Consider the following 12,287-nt stretch of genomic DNA (forward strand, 5'->3'; position numbering starts at 1 on the left):
GCCTCTATTTTTGTAACAAATTTATTTTCAAAATTTGATCAAGTCCTATATTATGTCAAATGACTAGAGAATCTCCTTAAAATCGCATGATCGAATATCTAGCATTAAATTCTTAACGATAGATTCGCTGAGAGTTTGCTCATATATTTAATAACATATTAAATATATATAGTGTTATTTATATAATGTTTTTAAATATGATGATAACACACATTCTCTTACATGTTTGAATAATTTTATGATATTTATTGTGCATCGACATTGTGCAGCCACATGAACGCGATGAAGAAGACATGGAAGAGGAAGATGAAAAGAAGAAAAAAGAGGATAAACGTAAGAAGGAAAAGCAAGATAGAGAAAGGCAACATACCGAAGATGAGGAAGAAAAGGATGATGATATTAAAGAAGATGACGATCAGAAACGAGAAGTGAGTTGTTTCAGTCCTATTATTTATTACTATTAAAATTAGTATACTATTGTTGTAACTGTTACTATTTTATTGGTTTGTTCTATTTTATTGAATTTATAGGAGGATGAAGATGGTGATGATGAGGAACGTGATGAAAATGAAAAAGCAGAACGCGATAGAAATGCAGATTCCGAAGAATTGCCAAGTAGACGGGATGGTAGAAAGTTCATAAAATTGAAATGCCCACATTGCGCCCATCACAGCGTTACATTCAAAGAATATTCGCTCCATCTATTCTCTGGACGTCATAGCGCAGCGATGAAACGTATTGCAGCTCGACATAAGGTTACTCTTACACGTATGCGAGTTGTTCAACGGCAAGAGCAGAGACGTATTGAAGCTCGTGATGCAGCACGCGGCACCCTACCTTCTCGTACTATGTTCTGTGCTATTTGCAAATTAAATTATCGTTCCTTGAAAGCTGCTCATCAACTGTCTGAATCTCATCGCCAAATGAAACGATTCCTCACACCATTCTGTCGTGTTTGTCGTATCCAATTCCGTTCGCCAATGTTCTTTGAGACACATATGTGTTCCCTAGAACACATCAAGGTGACTCCTATGTTTTGATAATTATTGTTAATGATTTTTATTGGTGTGATATTACTAATATAAATCGATTGTCCTCTCTTTTATCAGAGAAAGAGCATACTGAGAGAAAGAATGAATGCAAATGGAAGCGGTGAAGCAGAAGCAGATTCGAGCGCGCCAGAAGAAGATGATAAGGAAGTCAATCTTGATAATTTTATGACTTTGGATTCTGTAGGTGATGTAGATGGTACGTAACAAACATGTATGAAATATTCCTAATTTGTCAAAGCATCTTCTTTACAGTTAAATTTAATATCACATTTATCTTTGTCTTATGTTACACCATTACTGTTTACAGAAGACGAGGAAACTAACGACAAGAAGAAAGAAAAAACTGAGGGTGAAAGTTCAAGCGAAGCGGAGAAAAAATCAAAGGGCAAACAGATGATAAAAGTTGGTGCGGAATACATAAAACGTGTCGAAGTACAATACTGCGAGTTATGTAAAGTGTATCTGCCACGCAGCGAAAATACAGAGCGAGCAGTCGCTTTACATTGTTCCACTCGCAGTCATCTTAAACGGTATATCATCGCTGTTCAATAGGATAAGTAATCAGTAGGTAAACTATCAGTGGTATTTACAATATTATATGTGTTGCAGGTATGTGCGAGATAATGATGATAAGGCGCTTAGACGTCAAGCGGAAAGAATACATCTGCAATCGTCATCTTCAACGAATGTGAATTCTACCAATTCCACCGTGACTAATAATCCATCGGACAATGCAAAGACTTCTCCTGTCAATTCCGAGCCACAAGTATCTGCTACACCAGTATCTACTGCGGCTGATAATAACAGCGTTTGCGGCACAGAATATATTAAAATTGAAGAAGAAAAATCTAGTAGCTTAGAATCTGAAAAGAATGCGAAAGACAGTAAGAATAATCAGGGGGATGAAGATGACGACGACTATCGTGCACACGGTAGCGATAAAATGATTTGGGATGATGTCGACAAGGATTTAGGCGACATTTTAAGAGAGAGCGAGGCGGGAGCATCAAAATCGAGCGATGATGAAGATTCGCGTTACGATCGTTTTCGTAATTCGGACAAGAAACAACCCGGAAAAGAAAAAGAAACTGAGAAGAGCGAGATCCTCGAAGATAAAAGCGGTAATAATAAAATTAAAGATGTAAAAAATTAAGATCGAAAAGATAGATGTCTTTCGAGCTTAATATTATCGTCGAAAATTGTCTTGCTATACATTTTCCATTTATTTGATCCATTTTCTGTTATGTCCGTTTCACTTTCTTCCAAATCTTATTCTATTAACTTTTTATAGAATCATGCAAATATACATTTTCTCAAGATATATTTTCTTTAATTGAACAGAAACAATTTTTGTGCATAATGTGCTACACGTGCGAAATATTTAATCATTATTACATGTTTCATTTTTATGTTTGTATTGTATCTTCTTCAGTTGAAAACATGTATCAATTATAATATATCTAAATCTTGCAATTTTCAATTTATGTAATTTTAATATAAATATATACATATATATATACATATAAGTACTGTATCATTGATATCATATGTTGCCGAAGGACTGTCATTGACATTGTCGAGATATAATTAAATATATATATACACACACAATACGTGAAATAATAAAATATACAAATTTCAATTTTCAGTTATTAGCTTGGAGGAAAGCGACTGATCAATGTGTGCATCTCATGTAAGCACAATTTAAATACAGATTATCGATCACTTAATAAATTCTGCACTCTAGGATTGTATGATTTTTCACAAATCTCTGAATTAAATCGTAATTTCATATGTGTGACTGTTATCGATTATTTTAGTAAATATTTTGCTGATGAAAATTTTTAGAGTGTATAATACCAATGTTCTCTAATACAATATTAGAAATATCAATTTCTCGTTCACTTAATATTAATGTAAACAAATTTCTTTGTATCTAAGAAGCATTTTTTGTCTGTAATTAGTACGATTAACAATGTAGCTACGACTAACAATGTAGCTGTACTTTATTTGCAAATAAACTGAAAACCAGATACTCCTTGTTGTAAAGTCTCTACTTTTTATCCCTACCAGTCCCTGTATTTTGTAACTCGTTATGCAGTCGTCATGACACAATGACTGCATAACGAGTTACAGGATACAGAGTTATTAGACCTTTATTTATTAGATTTTTAGTGAAATTTGATAATGGTTGACATAATATTATAATTTTATATTTTTTTTATATTTGTGGTACATAATGAAAGAATATTTTCATATTTTAGAAGAGAAGTGTTTTGAATAAAAGTTACTTTCTTCTTAACACAGGCATTTGAAATTTTAATATTCCCATAACCAAGGAAGACTATCAAGATTCAATTGTAACATGTAAGAAAACGACAAAATCATGCATTTTTATTTGGTGGTTCCTAAAATATTAGAATCTTTAATATTTTGTATGATTAATCCTACATACATTTATTGCACATTATTAACGTAAATCATAGTAGAATATTTTAAGAATTTAATAAATTAACAATTATGAACATCGAGAAAGAGAAAAACAGAAATGCTAGTGTAGCTAACATAAGTGTAATCAGTATTGTGAAACCGATTACATATGCAATTTTACGCAATGACGTAGCCCATGACGCATGCGCGCAGAATCAGTTCGGAGAATTTTTACTTTCCAATGCTTGGCATGCTTTGGCATGCTTGGCACATCAGCACATGGTGGCACATGGATCCGATGGATCACTCGTGATCAGTCGTCAGGGAATTCACGTTCAACTATCGCCTTGGATCGGACAGTGTGCGAGAGCCAAGATTGACGCGCCCTGTTTCGTTAAAATTCATCATTTTAGTGTTGATTGTGGTGAAGCCAATCCTTATCGCGGTGTTTATAAGAATACCGGACGGATTGTGCGTTCGCGCAGACGTATTACGGTCCAAGGTACGCGTTCCAACGTGGTCTCTCAAACTTGATTTTCGGCTACGTCCTGAATAAAACACTCGTGCATCCGTGCGAGCGATTTGATGCTTGACATTGGATTGGATAATGGCACTGATGCGAGGATTACGATCGTCTTTTGTCTTGGGAACGAATTATGTATACACGTACATATCTAATCAAGTTGTTCCCGCGAGAACTGTGTCTCTCATGCAACCGCTCTCTAAGAATAAAGAGTAAGTAAAAAAAATTGGAACAATAATCGTTCTCTCGAGTAGGAACGTTCGGAACTTTTAGGTAACTTTGATCAAGTTCGGATTAATTTAATTGACGCTCAGTTCAATCGGCAAGATTGTTTACCGAGAGGGTAACCACTTGATGTAATCGTGGGACAGAGTCCTCGAAATCATTATAAAATTCATATGAAATCTCTGTGTATAATTCGATAATTACATAAGCAAACACAAGAAACCATTGTATAATATTAAATAAAATCATATATTTTACCAAATTACTTCAGATGTGAAAAAAATTATTTGTAATCAGATGAAATCATATGAAATCGTGTACTTAATCTGTAGGATAATATTTTAGCTAGTGGTTACCCCCTCGTTGTTTACAATAAACTTATACAATTCATCATTCCTAATCTAATTTCTCCTTACGTGTCAGATAACAAATAGTGATAATTCTGTTCACATTAGAACACCAATGCTCGTTTCTACCAATGTAGTTTAACTTTAATTTTTCAATTCAACCAACTAACTTTAAGAATAAGAAAAAGATGAAGAATAAGTTGAACCGAGATTAAAGTTAATCTATATTGATAGAAATAGATATAAGTTACACTTGACAAGTTAATTGCTGATAATCAGAATTTGATCTAAGTGGTTAAAGTCCTTTATATACTCAGTCGCTTTCTACTTGACACTGTAGTGTCAAGATAATTAGTAAGATTAGTATTGTTAATGACTTTTTCATTTTAAAAATCTCAAGAAACGCCTCGTAAAAGCTGCTGCGAAGAAAGATCTCTAATAATATCACAAGAAATTTCGAGATATATTTAACCAAATAAAATTACAAATTTCTAGATAAAATTATGTTTAATTTTAGTAATGTGTAAATAATTAATTAAAATTTGCATTGCTAAGAATTATTCGTGAATATTTAAGTAAAATTAAACTTTTGTTGATAAAACGATATCTAGGCGAAATATTAAAAATAAATATTATACATATTTTATTCAGGGTTACTGTAACGTTTGTTAAAGCCAATGGAGAAAGGATAAAAGCAAAAGGAGAAATTGGAAACAGTATTTTAGATATTGTTGTGAACAATGATCTTGAGTTGGATGGTTATGGTATGAACGTTTTATACAAAAATCTATTTGTTCTTAATAATTGTGCACAAGTTTGATGAAGCATGTATTTTCTATCTTGAATATAGGAGCTTGTGAAGGAACATTAACGTGCAGCACTTGTCATTTAATATTTTCTAAGGATGTGTTTGATAAACTTCCAGACAAACCTACAGAGGAAGAAATTGATATGCTGGATTTGGCACAAGAGCGAGGACCAACGTACGTTTATTCGAATTGTATCCTTGCTCTCTTTCTTGAGAAATGTTTTATATGCTAATAAAAGATCTATACGAACGAGAGAGAGAGAGAAGAAATATTCTCTCTCTAAATCTCACTTTGTAATGGCTCTTACATTTATTCATGAATTAGCTTCTTATACTTATATCCCTAAGGGATGATTTTGAATAAAATTTGCTTTAAGTAGGAGCCTATCAGGGTCAAACATCATTTGATTTGTTATTCAAATTAATTGTATCAGTCTCTTTTCTACTTTCATTATACTTTCGCATTTTTATATTTTTTTAGGCATACAATAAACTTGTTTTATTTATTATTTATCATTCAGTTATATATTTTTTTATTTGTCTGTTTTAAATATGTGTATTTAATTATAGTTCGAGATTGGGCTGTCAGATAATCATGACTGAAGAACTCGATGGCATTGAAATAAGAGTACCAGCTACCATTAATGATGCAAGACAAGCATAATAATTTCTAGTATAATTCAAGTTCATTAGATCTTGTTAAAGGCGTTTAGATAATTTTAGGCGTTTTATATCAGCTCTTTTAGTGTAATTCAATCTAATCATTCTTTCTCTCCAGTATAATGCAATATGTTATGTACAATGTACGTAATAGGCAAAAATTATATTCACACTGTTAGAAATTTCGTTATGAATAACATGTAACGGAAGCTTGTGATTATGAGGTAACTGAAAAGTACCTAACGAATAGTTTAACAGTTTAACTGAAAACAAAGTTACAGTAGTCTTAAATATAAGAGGCTTTCTATATTAAGCCATTATCTAAGCTTTAAGTTTTAAGCTACAAGAAATTGACTAATCACAGTCGAGTGTAAAAAAAATAATCGACTATGATTAGTCAATTTAAGTAACGGCTTAGAAAGTCCACAATGAATGTGTGCATTAAATTTCATACGGCTTATTGGAAAACTTCTTACATTTAAGACTACTGTAACTTAGTTTTCAGTTAAACCAGTCATGCTTTTCAGTTATCTCATAATTATAAGCTTCTGTTACATGTATACAAATGTACTTTTTAGTTACCTCATATACAGTAAGGGGGGATTCTGGTCTAGAAGCTTGATTTTTAGGATATTTTCACGAATTTTTTTTGAAAAATTCGTAAGGTCTATTCAAATCAGGGTTTCTCTTACATATTAGTACATATTTCAAGTATCTTTCAGAATTTTTTTATTGTAATATTTCAAGAAATATGCCCTATATAATAGTTTTTGTGAAATCGTGAAAAAAAACACTGTGACCATGATTGCGGCTGTTCTATTCGTCTGAAACAAAAAAAAACCAAAGAGATTCTTAAAGCATATGAGTCTAGCTATAGCCTGAACTAAGATAAGAAAAAAATATTAGAAAAAAATAAAATGGCGCTATTTTGAAAATTACTTTCCGATTTTTTCGAATTTTTCGAATCTTTAAATAAATAAAAATAAACATTTTGACTTTATTGTAGTTTAGGTGATAGCCAGAATTAAAAATCAAGCTTGTAGACTAGAATCCCCACTTAAATTCAATGTAATGTTATGAAATTAAATTCAACTTCTATAACTTAAAAATACATTAAATTTCGTAATATTTTTAACAGTGCAGATTCAAAATTATATTCAGATCTAAATATTGTAAAGACAAAAATATGTAAAGAAAATTCTTTAAGCAATATTTTTCAAATAATTGTACATATTATATAAATATATATATATATATATATATAATACTAATATGTAAAATGTTTTTATTGAAAATAATATACTAAATATGAACGATGAAAAAAATAAATTTTCTATTTGCCACTTTTAAAAATAAACTTTTATTTTTTTGTTCCACTTATAATCTAGAAATCAGTTGTAAATCTATCTTAAAATCAAATGCTGTTATCAAATTTTATTTATAAAATATTGAATTTGTTATTATCTTCATTTTTATTATACAATGATATATTGAGATATCCAAATGAATGATCGCAACATATTTTAATCAAGAAAGAGATTAAAAAGGCGAAAGTTTTGCAAGTAACTTTAACTATTCTCGTAGTTAAATTAATCACACAACCCAAATGAAAAATATTCACTTTCATAAATCAATGAGATGTAAAATGTATGTATGTACATATTGATGATTTATATATAGGGAATATTAATCTACTATCTAATACTAATGAATACATTTAACAATAACAACGAAATATCAATAGAAAAATACTTGATAAGCAATCAGAAAAAAAAACTTAAATCACGTCTATATTATGATTGAAATAATTTATGCACAACTTGATTCGCAGTACATATCCAGAATAATTTATTTTTTCTTTTTTTAATTAATTACATATCAAATACATCTAATGTTGTTACATAAACTATCAGTACATAAAGCTAAAACACTTTTGTACTATGTGCGTTATATATGAATCCAACAAATAACTTACATGAGATTAAGTTACATGCTTCACTACTTCCAAATGTACTTATTACTATACTACTTACAAATGCAGTGAAGTGTATACATGTATGTTACTATATAATTTACATTATTTTCAACTTCTCTCTTTCTCTCTCTTACCCTGCCCATTTATTAAATTACATCTTCAATTTCTAGAATATATCATATATATTCTTGCGTTATATATGTACGTTTAATCGAGTTGTCTTTCGATTTATTTAAATGTTATAATAGTGAAAGCTATCATTAAGTTTCTCGTTTCGAATTTCTAATTCAATTGATGGAGCTAGACAGTAGACACAAATCGCGAATATTGATATATTCATGAAATAAATTGATTTAATAATTGTTTGGAATCAAATATAAAATGAGATATACAAACAAAGAATTTAAATAACATAATATGACGGTTAATAAAAGATTTTTAATTATTTTTGGATTCGACAAAACCGTGACTAAATGTGAAAAAATTTGTAAATACAGCAAAAGCTCCACTTTCGCACGTTTTTTATTCTACCCAAAATTCATTTTTATTGATATTAGGTTTCATGTTCGTGGAAACTCGTGTAAAATTTGCTTAGTCGCAAAAAAGAACAATAAAGTAAAAATTTATTTTTAACGTTTTTATTTTAGATAATCCTAAGAATTATCTTGCTGTCTGTGATTTTTTGATGTATTCGCGACATCCAAGTATGAATTTCGTATATTTGGGTATCGTGATTACACAAAAATATATCTATATATGGTAATATATTTTACAGAACACGTAATCATTGCGAATATGGAACTTCTACCGTAATATAACGTAAGATATGTTATGTCATACATAGATTATCGAGCGTTTTTACGTAAGTCGTTACCACATGATTTGTATTATCATTCCGTGCAACACACAAATTCTTTATGCTTTCTTTTTTTTTCAGTTGTACTGGAAGTTAGATTCCAAATGCTTTAAATAACACAAATGTCATATGTATATATCGCAAGGATATGGAGATTAATACAAATAAAAAATAAAAGTAAGATATCTTCTAAATGCTGTAATCATTAAAACTGTTGCATAAACATGTTTAAAAATGCAGTTATTATATTTTTTTTATGTTCAAGAAAATGTTTAGTGTCAATAAATTATACGAAACGATGTTTTTAGATTTAATTAATACGAAAGTTTAAAAATATATTTTCAAAAAGAAAATTTTTCGTGTTGTGGGTATTCTATAATTATTTTTAAGTACTGAAGTTACAATCTCTTTTAATGTGTGTGTACGTGAACCTTTTATGACCACACAGTAACGATATAAAATTATAAATCTAATTCTAATAGGTACACTTAAGTATAAATCCATAAAGGCTTCATATCTTGATAATATGATTTTAAATATTAAAAAACACTGATGTATAAAGGGAACGAAATTATGGCCGGTATTCATAGTTGGTTTTTATATTCAACATCGTTTTAAGATGTTATGAACCAATCAGGAAGCCGTATTAGTAGAGACATTACTTAAGACGGTCTTAAAATAAGAACCGACTATGAATACCGGTCTATGTATTTAATTTATAAATCATACAACGCACATCCATTGTCTTGAAATTTGAAGAACTCGTTAAATTTTTTTCTTTTGTAGATAATAGATTAATCAACTTGCAAACGGATAAATAATGAACAATTGAATTTGCGGTTAACTGATCTGTTAAATGTAGTTGGATGATATTTACACTGTGTAGTAAATATCATTAAGAAAATATAAACTTGATTTCATCAGTGCGTCGAGTTTACAAATTTCAAGTATATTATCAATCAGCTGCGCAATTATACAATAACCGGAGTTCTAAAATCTTATGTTTTCATATACACACATGTAAACGAAAATAATCTAGGACTAGAGATTCTGCAAGATAAGTACAAATAATAATAATAAGTGAAGACATGGCAAGATTCACATTTGTGCCAATTTCTCGTTCGAGATCTCTGAGGATTCGAAAGTATGCACATTGTTACATATACATGTTGAAGTACATTTCAATAATCGCGCGTAGTCAAAGATAATTGGGATTCTCGATAAGCATAAAGATATAATTCTACGCAGTTTTCGGTAAATTATATCTAATATAAAAAATGATTATATCTTAAATATATATTTTTTGTAATCAAAAAGTCTGTAAAAAAATTATTAATATTTTATTCTTGACATCGAAAATTGCATGAACTTTATTTAATATTCCGAGGATGTCGTGATATCAAATACCCAGAGAACTTACGAAGCGAAATGCAACACGCATTCGAGGAATCCTTTTTTTGTCGGCGTTGCGCAACAGGAACCTGTTGCTGTTGCTCATGGTGATAGCAGGATATATAAGTCGTAAATAAAGCATAAATCGGCAAGTTTTGTTCGAGGAATCGAAATGATTCCCGCATTGCATCGACGTGGCGAGAAATTTCTCCAGAACACCCATTACAATAAGTGTATATTTTGTACGGTTTACCCTGAACGCATTGATAAAAAATGAAGCGAAACCTGTCTGAGAAAATTGTAATTAGTAGCGATATGCAAAAAATATGTAGTTCATCAAGGCCAACAAGAACTAACGCTATCGACCAGTCATTAAATCATGTTAGCTACAATACTAGCAGGATCAAGACAGTTTGGATTCTGACTGTAGGGACTAAGAAAACTCGACGGGAGAAAAACAAAAAATCTTATGACTTGAGTAATACTGGTTTAATAAACCAGGCCATAAACATGGTCAGTGGCATTGAGAATATAAATTCCAAGGCCGTCAATAATTGTCGGAATAATATAGAGGCTAGACAAACAAAAACACTGATAAAGTTTCGTCCGATAAATTCTGATGGAATTGTTTGACATTCTTAAAATACCATATTCAAACTGATCATAAAAGCGGTTAAAATGTTATTTTGGATCATCCTGTATAGCTTCTATAGTAACAGCCGTTTCCGTTAAATAGTCTCTATTGTTAAGTTATATTAAAAATAAAAATATTAAATATCAGATGGTAAAAATAAATTTTTAAAAATGTATTGCTGCAATTAGGTTTTCTTAAATTGTGGAAATAAATTCAATCGAATTATCTTTGTTTCGCGTTTAGTTGTGTCACAGGTATATTTAAGCTGTAAATAAAGAATTAAGAAAATGTTCACTAAACTATTCCCTTCTTACAAGGAAATTCGTGGAAATGTCCTCCTCCGATTTTTGATGAACTTTAAATACGTTGTTTTCTAGATAAAAATAAAGGATACTTATTTTTTGTAAGAGCTCAATTACATTTTTAAGAAGTGCAACACTTCTTTGAAGAAAATTAATTATTGTCTTACGAAGCGAATTTGTAAGCGATAGAAAAAAAAAGTTTGAAATAAAAGATGAATGATTTTAAGAGTACTTAGTAACTATAATTTAAAAAAAAATTTTTTAATTTTTATTTTTATAAATAAAAATTTTTTATGTAAATAAACTTTTTAAAATTATTATTATATGATATTTTTGAAACCATTGAATTTTTATTCGGAACATTTTTTTCTATCTCTTACAGTTTCAATATTCGCTTCGAAAGAAAAAAATCGATTTTCTGCAAAGAAGTATTGCACCCCCTAAAAAAAGTGAGGGAATATCGAAGGGAATAATTCCATGGATTTTCTTGTTAATTTCTTAATCTGGAATAAATTATCTAACAAAACTTTGGACAGTGTACAAATAATCGTTCATCAAGGATTTGTAAATATTACGTGATAATAAAAAAAAATTCGCGATAATTCATCGTTATCAAAGCAGGATATCCTGGTGGATAATTTCTTACTGACCTTTGTCAATATCCAAGAATATTGTACCAAATAAAGGATAAACACTAAATGACGATGTCACAGTGATGACGATAACATTAATAACGTGATAACATCCCGATAACGTTACAACATGATGTAATAATAACAATGTAAGATAATCAGCAACAGCCTTAATAATTTTTGGTCCCCTCTTTTTAGACAATATCTATTGAAAAATATATTTGTTTCTAAATAATTTTATATTTATTTTTTATAAATCGACTTAAGATGAGAGATAATTTTTTCTACTAGTCTCAGAGAATACGTCTCCAAATAAATTCTAGATTCTGAAAGCCTATTCTTCTATTACTCCCTCAAGGTCTTTAAACAAGAGTCGACAATTCGTGCGGACTGTTGGTAGTAGCGGCACTACTCAGATCGAGCGTAGCCGCCGGCAGGCCGGGGCTTACGC

At 30.2% G+C, this 12,287-nt stretch overlaps 3 protein-coding genes across 6 annotated transcripts in view; 2 read left to right on the forward strand and 1 right to left on the reverse strand.

The window, feature by feature from the left end:
* The window catches only part of LOC108726746 (Ciz1 zinc finger protein), a 9,312-nt gene extending 6,490 nt beyond the window's left edge, over window positions 1-2,822 (forward strand). Inside the window, exons 8-13 of one of the 4 annotated variants that reach the window (XM_018454506.1) lie at window positions 270-428; window positions 531-1,022; window positions 1,110-1,248; window positions 1,360-1,582; window positions 1,662-2,173; window positions 2,702-2,822. In XM_018454506.1, the coding sequence (XP_018310008.1) occupies window positions 270-428; window positions 531-1,022; window positions 1,110-1,248; window positions 1,360-1,582; window positions 1,662-2,173; window positions 2,702-2,727 (1,551 nt within the window). In that variant the 3' untranslated portion in view covers window positions 2,728-2,822. Of the gene's footprint in view, window positions 1-269; window positions 429-530; window positions 1,023-1,109; window positions 1,249-1,359; window positions 1,583-1,661; window positions 2,221-2,701 lie in introns of those variants that run through there. The other 3 variants (XM_018454505.1, XM_018454507.1, XM_018454504.1) reach the window with 3 other exon arrangements.
* Window positions 2,823-3,732: 910 nt separating this feature from the next.
* Window positions 3,733-6,197, forward strand: Fdx2 (Adrenodoxin-like protein 2, mitochondrial Ferredoxin 2). The gene is made up of 4 exons (XM_018454365.1): window positions 3,733-4,217; window positions 5,229-5,341; window positions 5,428-5,560; window positions 5,956-6,197. Exons 1-4 carry the CDS (start codon window positions 4,090-4,092, stop codon window positions 6,047-6,049), a joined length of 468 nt encoding a protein of 155 aa, XP_018309867.1. The 5' UTR covers window positions 3,733-4,089; the 3' UTR covers window positions 6,050-6,197.
* A 664-nt stretch (window positions 6,198-6,861) lies between these two features.
* LOC108726630 (uncharacterized) overlaps window positions 6,862-12,287 on the reverse strand; it is a 22,496-nt gene continuing 17,070 nt past the window's right edge. The window contains exon 5 of the mRNA XM_018454308.1: window positions 6,862-6,869. Coding sequence (XP_018309810.1) covers window positions 6,862-6,869 — 8 coding nt within the window. The remainder of the gene's footprint in view (window positions 6,870-12,287) is intronic.

Source organism: Mycetomoellerius zeteki, unplaced genomic scaffold, assembly GCF_001594055.1.
Source record: "Mycetomoellerius zeteki isolate Tzet28-1 unplaced genomic scaffold, Tzet1.0 scaffold433, whole genome shotgun sequence".
Taxonomy (NCBI): domain Eukaryota; kingdom Metazoa; phylum Arthropoda; class Insecta; order Hymenoptera; family Formicidae; genus Mycetomoellerius; species Mycetomoellerius zeteki.